Below are 16,263 nucleotides of genomic sequence, written 5' to 3'. Positions count from 1 at the left end.
TCTGTAAAATGAGATCTTGCAGGGCCATTTTAAGAATTAAGTGGGTTAATGGATATAAAGCATGTGGCCTACAGTAAGCTTGTAACATAATTTAAATCCCCCGGGAAAAAGAAAACCTGAAGTTTAAAGACAGAATCAGAACTGAAAGCAAGAACAGAAGCACTTCCTCTTAGAATCAGACATCCAGACCACATTCCTTGCCCTGACAGAGCGTAGGACATCTAGAAGGTTAGAGGAGAAGTCTGACTGTCATGGGGAGGAAGTTTGCCTAAACCAAGGCTGGTGCCCTCTCTAAAGCAGTTCAAAAGAATTTGAAAACACCAGCTCTGAGCACCCCACATAGCTTGTTAACTCACCCCATGTTATCTCAGTCATGATGACTCAACACTAGAGCCTGGCTTGGCCAGAGCACTGAGGCTACAGCCTTCTGTAAACAAGACCAAGGACACAGGACAGCAAGAAAGAAGACAGACAGGTCACTCTCCTGGCTACCTCTATCCAAAACTGTATATCAAAAGAAGAGAACTTGTCTCATTCACACTGCAGGAGAGGGTACAGGAGCAGAAGGAGCAAAGGGGAGATGGGACTTGGCTTATGCACTGAAACAAATTATGTGTCTGCACCCTAAACTGTCAACCCTGGCTATTCTTCAAGGTAAAGGAGAGGGCCCTAAATAATCATTATGAATCATGTGGTCCAGGCACTCTCCCATAGATCACTTCTCTCACTCCTCACCACATCTCTGTTGGTAAAGCATTATACTCCCTCTTTTAGTGAGGAGCAGAGGCTCTGAGAGACTATCAAGCTGTCCAAAGTTACACAACTGAATCAGAACAGAAATTAGAACACAGGTCTTCCTGACATCTTACAAAACCAGTTAACATAGAATTCTGTATTTGGTATATAGAGTGTTTTCATTTTTGTGAGTTTGGGGTTTTGTTTGGTCAGTTATATTCAGCGGGTTCTTATTCTCCCCTAAATACTATTAAGTCATAGATATAAAATCCAACCCACTTATTTTTAAAGACTTTGGATAAAACGCTGAGATGGGAGAGATCCCTTGACCCCTTCCTGGGACTTGCGACAATGGTGTGGCTCGTTTACTCAGCTTCCACCCTCAAACCCCTTGTGGAAAGGGGAGCACACAGGTGAGCAGGTGCAGGAGCCAGGGCAAGTGCCTTTGGCCACCAGCCAGCCCACAGCAGCATCTAGGAGTTGCCCGCGACCTCTGGGGTGCCAGAAAGCGTGTGTTACGAACAATGCCCTTTCAGCTTTCCCATCCACGGATGGCTTCAGTGCTAAACAGCTCAATGAAGAGTCAGTGTGACAGCCTTTTTGGGTTCCCACACCCAGTGTATCCCGAATTCTTGTCCAGCATCCAGGAAGAATCAGGTCATACGAACGGATCAAAGGATGGTGTATGCAGAGGATTTTATTGAGCAATGGAAGTGGCTTTCAGCAGGATGGGGAGCTAGAAAGTATATGGAGTAGGAGGATAGTCTTCCCCTTCCCCTTGTGGGAGGGGGAGCACACAGGTGAGCAGGCGCAGGAGCCAGGGTGAGTGCATCCCAACCATCCCCAACTGAACTCCTCTCAATGTTCAGATGCTTCTTCTCAACGTTCAGACGCTCCTTCTCTTCCCTCCTTCTCTGCCATGCCACTCTGCTCCTCTGCCAGTGGAGCTTGGGCCTTTTATGAGTACAGGATGGGGGGCTTGGTGGACCAGGGTCGTTTTTGAAAAGGCAACATTTGGGCAGGAAAACAGGAATGCATGTTCTCATTTAGGGCCATGGGTCCAGGCCTGAGGATGAAGCCCTCTCCAAGAACCCCACCTTCTTCTACCCAGTATATCCCTGCCTCCTGTCCATATCAATACTTTAATTGGCCTTAATGTTAAATCTTTTCTGAAGTCTTCAGATTTCAATAATCATTTCTTTATTACCATAAGAAACGTAAATAATTCAAGAAAGTGGAAATTCTAACCCTGTTGGGCTTTTCCCACAAGTGCCTGGTGCTTATCTGAAATAATGAACTAATTTCTCCTTGCCGCATCCATATATGAATCCAAAAACTGAGCAGTCCTTAGAAATGACCATTAGGCCTTCTCAGGCAGGCAGCAGGAAAGGCTGAAAGAATCTCAAAGGGTCTGCAGCCAAGACACACATTTAACGAGGTAATATATGCTTCTATATAATTTATTATTTCTATCCTTGTTCCATTATTTTTCACCACAAAAATTATTTCCAATTTTTCACCCATTTTATGCCAAACAGCAGGGGATGAATTACTACACCTCTTTAAAGGTTCTCAGAATTTCATGCGGTCTGAGTTACGAAAACAGAAGATGCAGGTTTCAAGCCAATAGTGTTTGCTTTGTTGAGTGAACTGGAGGATTACATGTAAAAAGAATCCTATTTGCTAAGGATATTACTTTAATGGAGGTTTGGTTTTGAGCTTTTTATTTATTTTATTTTATTTTATTTTTTTGAGACAGAGTCTCGCTCTGTTGCCCAGGCTGGAGTGCAGTGGCGCAATCTCGGCTCACTGCAACCTCTGCCTCCTGGGTTCAAGCAATTCTCCTGCCTCAGCCTCCTGAGTAGCTTGGGACTACAGGTACCTGCCACCACGCCCAGCTAATTTTTGTATTTTTAGTAGAGACAAGGTTTCACCATGTTGGCCAGGATGATCTCGATCTCTTGACCTCGTGATCCACCTGCCTCGGCCTCCAAAAGTGCTGGGATTACAGGCGTGAGCCACCGTGCTCAGCCGAGGTTTTTATTTTTTTTAATAACATATTGCTCCACCAGAAACAAGCACATTAACTAGCTTAGTTTCTGTGGTTGGTTGGTTTATTCTTATCTCACTGGAGATGTTCCTTTCTTTTCAATTAAAAAAACTTTGAGGCCAGGCGCGGTGGCTCACGCTTGTAATCCCAGCACTTTGGGAGGCCGAGGCGGGCTGATCACGAGGTCAGGAGATCGAGACCACGGTGAAACCCTGTCTCTACTAAAAATACAAAAAATTAGCCGGGCGTGGTGGCGGGCGCCTGTAGTCCCAGCTACTTGGAGAGGCTGAGGCAGGAGAATGGCGTGAACCCGGGAGGCGGAGCTTGCAGTGAGCCGAGATCGCGCCACTGCACTCCAGCCTGGGCGACAGAGCGAGACTCCGTCTCAAAAAAAAAAAAAAAAAAAAAAAAAACTTTGTGCTTCAAAATTTAAACCTGAGACACACTTATCTCACAGGTAATTTATTCTAAGAAATGTTTTTCTAGGACAAGTATCTGTTTTCCCTTAGTGCCCCCCAACACAGCATATACATGTTAATTACTTAATTTCAGTTTATAATCATTGAAGTTCCGTTAATTTGTGAGATTATACCCAGATCACACACACACTCTAAAAATATTCCTACTTGTATTCTAGTTTTACTAACTGCCAAAGGTTTTTTGCAATAATCTCAGTCACCCACTGGAGATGTTCTTAAGCCCTGAAAAGACACATCATCATTCACAGAAGTAGACAGCACTGAGCAAAAACACATTGCTGTCCATCCATCCTCATCTTTCAGTAATCAACAAGTGCTTTCAAAATACTATGAGTTAGATAGATCAACATGTTAATTAATCTTCTTAGAATTTGAAATTCATCATCTAGATATTTTCCTATTATTTGTTGCATTATTCCTGGCAACAGTAACCAACTTTATTTTAATTGGTAGCCAATCGTTCTAAAATTTTTGATGACTGACTCTATATTTTTGCCAAACAGAGTTGCCCAATGTTTTCCTCCATTAAAACAAACATGTAAGTAGTTGAAAGAAAAAGCAAACAAACAATTTACAAGTCAGAAAGCCCTAGAACTGAGGTGGTATGCTGATATGCTCACAACAAAAATGCTCGATCTAATACTTAGGACATAAGCTAGATGCAAGCAACCCAGCACTCAACATAAAAGTTTTGCTAAGATTAATTTGGTTTTAGAAAAGCAAAGCTGACCTAGGCATATTGACTTGAATCCATGGTAGGATTCTGCTAAATACCTCTAGAAGTGTCTGTGATTTGCTATCTGTGTGTAACAACATATAAACAATCAGGCCAGGCGTGGTGGCTTCTGTCTGTAATCCCAGCAGTTTGGGAGGCCAAGGTGAGAGGATCACCTGAGGTCGGGAGTTCGAGACCAAGCTGACCAACGTGGAGAAACCCCATCTGTACTAAAAATACAAAATTAGCAGGGCATGGTGGTTCATGCCTGTAATTCCAGTCTTCAGATTTCAATAATCGCTTGAACCTGGGAGGTGGAGGTTGCAGTGAGCCAATATCACACCATTGCACTCCAGCCTAGGCCACAAGAGCAAAACTCCATCTAAAATATATATATATATATATATTATATTTTGTATCTATATAAACAATCAAAGCTTATTCTAAAACTCTAAATTATTTTTCTTTGTACTTTGATATCTTTGCAAATGAATAAGCCTATTAGCAGAGGGAATTATTTCTGTGAAGAGGCTTAAACACGTATGTACGGTTATATAACATCTCAGTTAACTACAATGGTGGGTGGGAATGGAGTGCTCTAAATAATTGGATTTTATAGTTAAGTTCATTAAAGAAGCTAAATGAAACCCTATAACATGTGACACTAATAATCACCCACTATTTTTAAAACTTTCTTCTTCCTTGGATTCCGTGACATTCCCTTCTACTAATTATTTTCCTGTGTGCTGACCATTCTTCTGATTATTTCTCGTTTTTCTTATTCTTCAACATCCCCTAAATGTTTCCACATTTCTTCCCTCAATAACCGTTCTTTATACCTATTTAATGTAATCAGCCTTTCACATGCCTTCCATTATCAACTCTATGTAAATAATATCACCAGAACAAATTGCTGTGGTAGAGAGATGAAGGAAGGAAAAAAGCAAAGAGAATGAGCAAGACAGACAGAGAGAGAGGGAAAGGGAGGGACAGCTTACTCCTAAAATATTTTCCCCCAGCTTCTCCCCCAAGTTCCAGACCCACTTTTCCAACCTCAAGGTGAACATTTCCACTTGAACAACATCTTACTCAAAAGATGTTGAAACCACATCTTTAAAATAATGTTTTATTGAGCTATGTTTGATATAAAATTAACTGCATATATTTAAATGTACAGTTTGATACATTTTGACATATGTATACACCCATGAAATCATCATAATGAAAATAGTAAACATATGCTCACTGCCCAAAATTTCCTCATGCCTTTTCATAATCCCTTCCTCACTCTTCACCACAGACCCTCCCTTAGTTGACTCTCCCATACCCAAAGAAATTGATTTAATTTTTGTCAATATAGATTTGTTTGCATTTTATAGTTTCACATGAATGAAATCATACAGTATATACTCTTTTTAGATTAGCTTCTTTAACTCATAAAGCATAATTAGATTTGTCCTTGTTGTTGAATGTATCCACAGTGCCTTCTTCTTTGTTGTTGAGTAGTATTGCATTGTATACCATGCATTATATGCCGTGCGTGGTACACCACAATTTGTTTACCCACTCACCTGTTGATAGAAATTTGGGTTGCTTATAGTTTGGGACTATTGCAAATGAAGCTATATGAACATTAGTGTACAAATCTATAAGTGAACATATATTTCTTTTTCTATTGGGTAAGTAAATACATTGGAGGACTATTAGATAGTAGGTCTTATTCATTCTTTTTATTTTTTTCATACCCATTAACCATCCCCACCTCCCTCCTTGCCCACTTGCTTCCCTCCTAGCCTCTGGTAACTATCCTGCTGTTCTCTATCTCCACAAGTTCAATAGCTTCAGTTTTTAAATCCCACAAATAAGTGAGAACATGGGATATTTGTCTTTCTGTGTTTGGTTTATTTCACTTAACATAATGACCTCAAGTTCCATCCATGTTGTTGCAAATGAGAAACTTATTTTTTATCGCTGAATAATACTCCATTGGGCACAAGTACCACATTTTCTTTACTGAAATTCATCTCTTGATGGACACTTAGGTTACTTCCAAATCTTGGCTATTGTGAACGGTGCTGCAACAAACATGGGAGTGCAGGTATCTCTTTGATAGACTGACTCCCATTCTTTTGGGTATAGAACCAGCAGTGGAATCGTTGGATCACATGGTAGCTCTATTTCTGGTTATTTGTGGAACCTCCAAACTGGTCTACATAGTGGTTATACTAATTTACATTCCCACCAACAGTGTATGAAGGTTCCCTTTTCTCCACATCCTTGCCAGCGTTTGTTATTGCCTGACTATTGGGGAAAAGTCGTATTAACTGGGGCAAGATGATATTTCATGGCAGTTTTGATTTGCAAATGTCTGGTGATCAATGACATTGAGCACCTTTTCACATGCCTCTTGCCATTTGTATGTCTTCTTTTGAGATGGGTCTATGTAAATATTTTGTCCATTTTTTAAATCAAGTTATTAGATTTTTTGTACAGTTGTTTGAGCTCCTTATATATTCTGGTTATTAATCCTTTGTCAGATGCATGGTTTGCAAATATTTTCTCCCATTCTGTGGGTTGTCTCTTCATTTTGTTGATTGTCTCCTTTGCTGTGCAGAAGCTTTTTAACTTGATGTGATCCCATTTCTTCACTTTCGCTTTGGTTGCCTGTGTTTGTGGGGTACTACTCAAGCAATTTTTGCCCAGATCAATGTCCTGGAGAGTTTCCCCAATGTTTCCTGTAGTAGTTTCATACTTTAAAGACTTAGATTTTTGTCTTTAATCAATTTTGATTTGATTTTTTTAATAAGGCAAGAGATAGGAGTCAAGTTTTATTCTTCTGCATATCTATGTCCAGTTTTCCCAGCACCATTTATTGAAGAGACTGTATTAGCCCATTCTTGCATTGCTATAAAGACACATCTGAGGCCGGGCGCAGTGGCTCATGCCTGTAATCCCAGCATTTCAGGAGGCTGAGGTGGGTGGATCATGAGGTCAGGAGATCAAGACCATCCTGGCCAACATGGTGAAACCCCATCTGTACTAAAAATACAAAAATTAGCTGGGCATGGTGGTGTGCACCTGTAGTCCCAGCTACTCACGAGGCTGATGCAGGAGAATCACTTGAACCCAGGAAGCAGAGGTTGCAGTGAGCCAATATCACACCACTGCACTCCAGCCTGGTAACAGAGCGAGACTCAGTCTCAAAAAAAAAGAAAAGAAAAGAAAGGCCGGGTGCGATGGCTCATGCCTGTAATTCCAGCACTTTGGGAGGCCAAGGCAGGCGCATCACGAGGTCAGCAGATCGAGACCATCCTGGCTAACACGGTAAAACCCCGTCTCTACTAAAAATAAAAAAAATTTGCCGGGTGTGGTGGCATGTGCCTGTAGTCCCAGCTACTCGAGAGGCTGAAGCAGGAGAATGGCGTGGACCCAGGAGGCAAAGCTTGCAGTAAGCCAAGATCACGCCACTGCACTCTAGCCTGGGTGACAGAGAGAGACTCAATCTCAAAAAAAAAAACAAAAAAAACAAAAGACACACCTGAGACTGGGCAATTTATAAAGAAAAACTCTAATCATGATCAGCAGGCTGTACAGGAAGCAAGCATGATGCTGGAATCTGCTTGGCTATGGGGGAGACCTCAGGAATCTTACAATCATGGCAGAAGATGAATAGGGAGCAGGCACATCACATGGCCAGAGCAGGAACAAGATACATACGGCAGGGTGCCACACACTTTTAAACAGCCAAATTTCACAGAAAGTTACTCACTATCACCAGAATGGCACCTGGAGGATGGTGCTAAACCATTCATGAGAAACCGGCCCCGTGATCCAATTACTCTCACTAGGCCCCACCTCCAATACGGGGGATTACAATTCAACAAGAAATTTGGACAAGGACACAGATCTAGACTGTAACATTCCACCCTTGACCCCTCTCAAATCTCATCTCTCTCACATTTCAAAACACAATCATGCCTTCCCAATAGTCCTCCCAAAGTCTTAGCTCATTCCAGTATTAACTCTGAAGTTCAAGTCCAAAGTCTCATCTAATATTCATCTCCTTCCACCTATGAGCCTGTAAAATCAAATCCCAAGGTACAATGGGAGTATAGGCATTAGGTAAACATTCCTGTCCAAAAGGGAGAAATCAACCAAAAGAAAGAGACTACAGGCCTCACACAAGTTCAAAACCCAGCAGGACAGTCAGTGAATCTTAAAGCTCCCAAATAATCTCTTTTGACTCCGTGTCCCACATCCAGGTCACAGTGGTTCCGAGAGTGGGTTCCCAAGGCCTTAGGCAGCTCTGTCCCTGTGGCTTTGGAGGGTTCAACCCCCACAGCTGCTCTCATGAGCTGGCATTAAGTGTCTGTGGGCTTTTCCAGGCACATTGTCAGGGGATCTACCACTATGAGGTCTGTGGGACAGCAGCCCTCTTCTCATTGCTCAACTAAGCAGTGCCCCAGTGGGGACTCTGTGGGGGGTCTCCAACCCCCACAATTCCTCTCCACACTGCCCTAGTAGAGGTTCTCCATGAGGGCTCCATCCCTGCGGTAGGCTGCTGCCTAGACACACAGGCTTTTCCATACATCCTCTGAAATCTAGGTGGAGGCTCCTAAGCCTCAACTGTTGCACTCTGTGCACCTGCAGGTTTAACACTACATGGAAGCCACCAAGGCTTATGGCTTGTATCCTCTGAAGCAGCAGCTCAAGTTGTACCTGAGCCCCTTTGAGCCATGGATGGAGCAGAAGTGGCTGGGATGTGGGGGAGCAGTGTCCTGAGGCTGCACAGAGTACTGGGGCTTTGGGCCCTGGCCCACAAAACCATTCTTTACTCCTAGGCCTCAGGGCCTGTGATGGGAGGGGCTGCCTCAAAGTTCTCTGAAATGCTTTTGAGGCCTTTTCCCCATTGTCTTGGCTATCAGCACTTGACTTCTTTTTAGTTATGCAAATCTTTCTAGCAAGTGGTTGCTCCACAGCCTGCCTTGCAACTTCTGCCTGTTACCCAGTTCCAAAGCTGCTTCCACATTTTCAGGTATCTTTATAGCAATGACCCACTCCTAGGTACAAATTTTCTGCATTAGTCCATTTTCACATTGCTATAAAGAAATACCTGAGACTGAGTAATGTATAAAGAAAAAAGATTTTATTAGCTCATGGTTCTGCATGCTGTACAGGAAGCATGATGCTGGCATCTGCTCAACTTCTAGGAAGGTCTTATGAAACTTACAATCTGTGGCAGAAGGTAGGGAACAGCATGCACATGTCATGGGCAGAGCTGGAGCAAGAGAAGGAGAGCAAGGTGCCACAAACTTTCAAACAGCCAGATCTCGTGAGAACTCACTATTATGAGGAAAGCACCAAGAGGATGGTGCTAAATCATTCACGAGAAATCCAACCCATGATCCAATCAATCCCACCAGGTCCTACCTCCAATACTACAGACTACAATTCAACATGAAATTTGGGCTGGGACACATATCTAAACTGTATCACTGTCTTTTCCCTAATCTATGTCCTTGACAACTGTGTCGAAAATGAGTTCATTGTAGGTGTATGAGTTAGTTTCTTGGTTGTCTATTCTGTTCCATTGGTCCATGTGTCTATTTTTATGCCAGTACCATGTTGTTTTGGTGACGATAGTTTTGGAATATAATTTGAAGTCAGGTAATGTGATTCCTCCAGTTTCATTCATTTTGCTCAGGATAGTTTTGGCTATGCTAGGCCTTCTGCGATTCCATGTAAAGGTTAGGATTATTTATTCTATTTCTTTGAAGAATGTCACTGGGCTTTTGATAGGGAGTGCATTGAGTCTGCAGACTGCTTTGGCTAGTATGGACATTTTAACAATATTGATTCTTCCAATCCATGAACATGGAATATCTTTCCATTTTTCTGTGTCCTCTTCAATTTATTTCATCAGTGTTATATAGTTTTTGTTTTTGTTTTTTGAGATGGAGTCTCACTCTGTCACCCAGGCTGGAGTGCAGTGGCGCAATTTTGGCTCACTGCAACCTCCACCTCCCAGGTTCAAGCAATTCTCCTGCCTCAACCTCCTCAGCAGCTGGGACTACAGGCAGGCATCACCACATCTGGCTAATTTTTGTATTTTTAGTAGAGACAGGGTTTCACCACGTTAGCCAGGGTGGTCTCGAACTCCTGACTTCAGGTGATCCACCTGCCTCAACCTCGCGAAGTGCTGTGATTACAGGAATGAGCCACTGTGCCTGGCCAGTGTTCTATAGTTTTAACTGTAGAGATCTTTCACTTATTTGGTTAAGTTCATTCCTAAGTATTTAACTTTATTCATAGCTATTGTAAATGGGATTACTTTCTTGATTTCTTTTTCAGATTGTTTGCTATTGGCATATAGAAGTGCTACTGAATTTTGTATAAATTTATGCTGTATGTTAATTTTGTATCCTGCAACTTTACTGAATTTGTTTATCGGTCCTAATAGGGTTTTTTTGTGGAGTATTTAAGTTTTTCCAAATATAAGATTATATCATCTGCAAACAAGGATAATTTGGCTTCTTCCATTCCAATTTGGATACCCTTTATTTCTTTCTCTTGTCTAATTGCTCTGGCTAAGATTTCCAGTACTATGTTGAAGAATAATTATGAAAGTGGGCAAACTTGTCACGTTCCACATCTAAGAGGAAAGGCTTTCAATGTTTCTCCATTCAGTATGATGCTGGCTGTGGGTCTTATTTATTTATTATGTTGAGGTATATTCCTTCTATACCCAGTTTTTTGAGAGTTTTTAACATGAAGGGATGTTGGACTGTAATGCTTTTTCAGCATCAATTGAAATGATCATATGGTTTTTGTCCTTCATTCTGTGGATATGATGTATCACATTGATTGATTCGCTTGTGTTGAACCATCCTTTCATCCCTGGGATCCCACTTGGTCATGAGGATTGGTCTTTTAAATGTATTGTTGAATTCAGTTTGCTAGTATTTTGCTGAGGATTTTTGCATCAGTATTCATCAGAAAACTTGGCCTGTAGTTTTCCTTTTTTGATGCATCTTTGTCTGGTTTTGGTAGCAGGATAATACTGGCCTCATAGAATGAGTTTGAGAGTAATCCCTTTTTTCTGTCTTTTGGAACAGTTTGACTAGAATTGGTATTAGTTCTTCTTTAAATGTTTGGTAGAATTCAGTGTTAAAGCCATTGGGCCCACGCTTTTCTTTGCTAGGAGACTTTTTTTTTCTTCAACTTTTATTTTAAGGGTACATGTGCAGGTTTGTTACACAGGTAAATGTGTGCCATGGTGGTTTGCTGCACAGATCATTCCATCACCTAGGTAGTAAGCCCAGCGGCCATCAGCTATTCTTCCTGATTCTCCCTCCCCCCAATGCCCACCCCTCAACCAACAGGCCCCAGTGTGTGTTGTTTTCCCTTATGTGTCCATGGGGTTTCATCGTTCAGCTCCCACTTATAACTGAGAACATGCGATGTTTGGTTTTTTGTTCCTGCGTTAGTTTGATGAGGATAATGTCTTTCAACTCCATACATGTTCTGCAAATAACATAATCTTATTCCTTTTTATGGCTGCGTAGTATTGCTTGGTGTATACTTGCCTCATAGAATGAGTTTGGAAGTATTCCCTCCTCCTCTATTTTTCAAAATAGTTTGAGTAGGATTGATATTAGTTCTTTTTCAAATGTTTGCTAAAATTCAGCAGTGAAGCCATTGGATTCCAGGCTTTTCTTTGCTGGGAGACTTTTTATTACAGCTTTGATCTTGTTGCTTGTTATTGGTCTGTTCAGATTTTAGATTTCTTCACGGTTCAATTTTGGTAGGTTCTCTGTGTCGAGGAATTTATCCATTCCCTCTAGACTTTCCAATATATGGGCATGTAGTTGCTCATATTAGCCACTAATAATCCTTTGAATTTCTGTGGTATCAGTTGTAATGTCTCCTTCTTCATCTCTGTATTTGAGTCCTCTCCATTTTTCCCTTACTCTGGTTGGTTTTATCTTTTGAAAAAAACCAACTTTTTGTTTCATTGGTCTTTTGTATTGTTTTCCTCATTTCAAATTCATTTATTTCTGCTTCAAATTTTTTTATATATTTTTTAACCTCTGAACTTTTTATTGGCTTCGGGCTCCCCAAAGGGTACGCTGCTTCTGCTGGCTTAATACCTCAGAATTTTGGTGTCATTGGTCTCAGACACCACTTTGCCAACCACTATCTGGTGGGTCTATCTGGAGGGTGGTGGTCTTTTGGATGGTTTGCATGGAGTTGCTGCAGTCCAAGGTATCACCAAGATTGAAGTCCTTGCCATCTTCCAGCAGGCGGCGGTAGGTGGCGATCTCAGCCTCCAGCTTGACCTTGATGTTCAGCAGGGCCTCGTACTCCTGGGCCTGGCACTGTCCCTCTGCCAGCGTCTGTGCCATCTCTGACTCCAGGTGCAGCAGGATCCCATTGAGCTGCTCCATCTGCAGGGCATAGTGGGCCACTACCTCCCTCAGGCTGTTCTCCAAACTGGCCTTCAGATTTCTCATGGAGTCCAGGTCGATCTCCAAGAACTGGACTGTATGTCTCAGCTCTGAGCGTTGTCTTAGCAGCTCCAACCTCGGCGGACTGCGTGGTGACCACTGTGGTGCTCTCCTCAATCTGCTGAGACCAGTACTTGTCCAGCTCCCCTCTGTTCTTCTGAGCCAGCTCGTCATATTGGGCCCGAATGTCTGCCATGATCTTGGCAAAGTCCTGAGATGTGGGGGCATCTACCTCCACAGTCAACCCAGAGCTGGCAATCTGGGCTCGTAGGCCTTTTACTTCCTCTTCGTGGTTCTTCTTCATGAAGAGCAGCTCCTCCTTGAAAGCCTGGATCTCTGTCTCCAGCTGCAGCTGAATGACATTGGTGTCATCAATGACCTCGCAGAGCCCATGGATGTCTTTCTCTACAGACTGGCACAGGGCCAGCTCTGTCTCATAGTTGACTCTAAAATCATCAGCAGCAAGACGGGCATTGTCAATCTGCAGAATGATGTGGGCATTATCCACAGTATTTGCGAAGATCTGAGCCCTCAGGTCCTCCATAGTCTTGAAGTAATGGCTCCAGTCTCTGACCGGGGATCCCTTCTTCTCCAGGTGCTCCCCCCCAGTTCTCATTCTCCAGGCTCCTCACTCTGTCCAGGTAGGAGGGCAGGCAATCGTTCAGGCTTTGCATGGTCTCCTTCTCGTTCTGGATGCCTCCAATTCCTGCCAGACCCCCGGCCATCCCCGTGCCCAGGCCCCTGGAACACCATGCCGCCCTGGAAGCTGGTGGAGCAGGACACAGACATCCGGGAACGAGAGCCCGCGGCACGTGCATAGACTCTGGCCATGCTGCTGACCTGCCAGGCGCCGTAGCTGGGCGCCTGGACAGAGCCTAGAGACCGGGATTTGGTGGAGAAGGTGGAGCGAGTGATGAAGCTCATCTGTCTGGGGAAGAGAGTGAGAGGACAGGACTCAGGCTTCGCCAACAACCTGCTTCAACTTTTGTTATTTGTTTTCTTCTACTAATTTTGATTTGGTTTGCTCTTGCTTTTCTATTCCTTAAAATGAATCATTAGATTATTTATCTGAAGTTTTTCTTCTTTTTTGATGTGGTCACTTACAGCTATAAATTTCCCTCTTCATACTGCTTTCACTGTATCCCAAAAGTTTTGGTATGCTTCCATTATCATTTATTCCAAGAAATTTTTCAATTTCCTTCTTAATTTCTTCTTTGACCCACTGGTCATTCAGGAGCATATTGCTGAATTTCCATGTGTTTGTATAGTTTTTTTTTCAAATTTTAAAATATTTTATTGATTTAGGGGCCCAACAAGGCAGCATTTGGTCAGTTAAGAAAGGCGCCTCATTGAAAATAATACATCACAGTGCTGTTGAGTGATCCCAGTCACAGGATTTGAGAATGGAAAGGACAATCTTTGGATGACATAGCTTAGGACACTTGCTCATTTATTTAAAAGAGTCCCTTCACACACTGCAGATAAAAGAAGGCAAGAGCATAGGATTGTGGCATGTGCTGGGTAGTTGTGAGAGGTTACTCATGAGAGTAGGAAGCCTAGTAAATTAGTGGTAAGTCAGGGGAAGGGAATCAGCCTCCCTTTCCATTTCATTCCCTTCCCTCTCCCCTTGATTCCAGTTTGCTTGATTTATTGAGCCACCATCCCTATGAATACACCTTACATCTCTTTCAAACGTGGAGATGGTTTTTTGATCTTACAGTGTGTGGAACCAGGGTCAGTAATCAAAGCCTCCCTGTTCCAAGCTATAGACAGACAGGACAACAATTTGATTTCCTGTACTCTTGGTCTGGAACCCATGGGGTTCTGAGATAAAATCTGAGGTCTCAGAGCACTGGCTTTAAAAAATATTGTCACCAGTCCAGAGTAAATGAAAACCCGATTCCTTAGAAATAATATTGTATCTATTTCTACCCCCACCCTCCAAGCATGGTATTTTTTTTAAAATTAATTTTTCCCTTACTTTAAAAACTCCCACCTATGTATAAAAGAAACTGCCATACTACAATAACACTGCTGTTGTTCCAAGTATTCCTCTGAGCCCCTCAACAGCCCTCCCTCACCATCCTCACCCTGACCACCCTTCCCTTCTGCCCAGCACCTAAGAGCAGGGATCACGCCACTGGGTGATGAGCAGTGGTGCAGTCTCGCCTGGCCTTCTGATACTAGGATGTGGCTTTTGAGAAAGCTGCTAGGATGCTTGCAAACACGACATCAGGGGTCTGGGATGCATCAATGGCAGAGTGGATCCCCCGTTTCCTGTAGTACTCTATGAGTCGGGTGGTTTGAGTGTGGTAGGCTTGCAGGCGGATTTTCAAGTCCTTTTCATTATCATCTGATTGACGAATCAAGGGTTCCCCAGTGATGTCATCTTTCATGGGCTCTTTTGGAGGGTTGAACTCCTCGTGGTAGGAACAGCCACTCTTGGGGTGAATCAGACTTCCTGTGATTCTTCAGATCAGCAGAGTCTGGGATGCTGAATTCAATCACAGAATCAAGCTTCTCTTTCCTCTTCTCCATGAGGTCATCGAGCATTTCTGCCTGCCTCACAGTCTGAGGGAAGCCATCCAGAAGAAAACCATTTTTGCACAAGGGGGTCTCCAAATTCTTCTCAATGAGCTCCACTACCATTTCATCACTCACCAGTTTCCCAGCATCCACAGTTGCCTTCAGCTTTTTTCCTAGCTCTGAGCCAGAAGCCACCATGGCCCTCAGCATGTCCCCAGTAGCCAAATGGCAGACACAGAAGTTTTCAGCCAATTTGGGTGCCTGGGTGCCTTTACCGGCCCTGGGAGGCCCCAGCAGCATGGCCCGGATGCCTTTGGGATACTCGAGTTCTGCCGCTGGCACGCTGGGAGCCATGTCCGCTGAAGTCCTTGTATAGTTTACAAAGTTCCTCTCGTTATTCTTAGTTTTATTTCATTGTGGTCAGAGAAGATTCTTGATATTATTTCAATTTTTTAAAATGTTTTAAGATTTGTTTTGTAACCTAACATATGGCATGTCCTTCAGAACGATTTATGTGCTGAGGAGAAGAATGTGTATTCTGCAGCCATTGGATGAAATGTTCTGTAAATATCTATTAGATCCATTTGTTCCATAGTGTAGATTAAGTCCAAAGTTTCTTTGTTAATTTTCTATCTGGGAGATCTGTCCAATGCTGAAAGTGAGGTGTTGAAGTCTCTGGATATTATTGTATTGAGGTCTATCTCCCTCTTTAGCTCTATTAATTAATATTTGCTTTATATATTTGGGTGCTCTGGTATTGAATGCATATAGACTTATAATCATTATACCCTCTTGCCGAATTGACCACTTTATCATTATAGAATGACCTTCTTTGTCTCCTTATAGTTTTTTTTTATTATACTTTAAGTTTTAGGGTACATGTGCACAACGTGCAGGTTTGTAACATATGTATACATGTGCCATGTTGGTGTGCTGCACCCATTAACTCGTCATTTACACTAGGTATATCTTCTAATGCTATCCCTCCCCCCTCCCCACACCCCACAACAGGCCCCGGTGTGTGATGTTCCCCTTCCTGTGTCCATGTGTTCTCATTGTTCAATTCCCACCTATGAGTGAGAACATGCGGCGTTTGGTTTTCTGTCCTTGAGATGGTTTGCTGAGAATGATGGTTTCCACCTTCATCCATATCCCTACAAAGGACATGAACTCATCATTTTTTATGGCTGCATAGTATTCTATGGTGTATATGTGCCACATTTTCTTAATCCAGTCTATCATTGTTGGACA

The 16,263-nt window shown here is 42.7% G+C and overlaps 1 protein-coding gene and 1 pseudogene across 1 annotated transcript; both read right to left on the bottom strand.

Moving 5' to 3' along the window:
• Positions 1–12,122: 12,122 nt before the first annotated feature.
• Positions 12,123–13,410, bottom strand: LOC129468244 (keratin, type I cytoskeletal 18-like; annotated as a pseudogene).
• A 335-nt stretch (positions 13,411–13,745) lies between these two features.
• LOC129468248 (adenylate kinase 2, mitochondrial-like) lies at positions 13,746–15,377 on the bottom strand. The gene is given in 2 exon segments (XM_055253571.2): positions 13,746–14,963; positions 14,965–15,377. Coding segments are annotated over 2 exon segments (696 nt in total). The 5' UTR covers positions 15,367–15,377; the 3' UTR covers positions 13,746–14,669.
• Positions 15,378–16,263: the final 886 nt, after the last annotated feature.

The sequence above is a fragment of the Symphalangus syndactylus genome, chromosome 18 (assembly GCF_028878055.3).
Source record: "Symphalangus syndactylus isolate Jambi chromosome 18, NHGRI_mSymSyn1-v2.1_pri, whole genome shotgun sequence".
Classification (NCBI taxonomy): domain Eukaryota; kingdom Metazoa; phylum Chordata; class Mammalia; order Primates; family Hylobatidae; genus Symphalangus; species Symphalangus syndactylus.
This window is presented reverse-complemented; position numbering and strand designations above follow the sequence as displayed.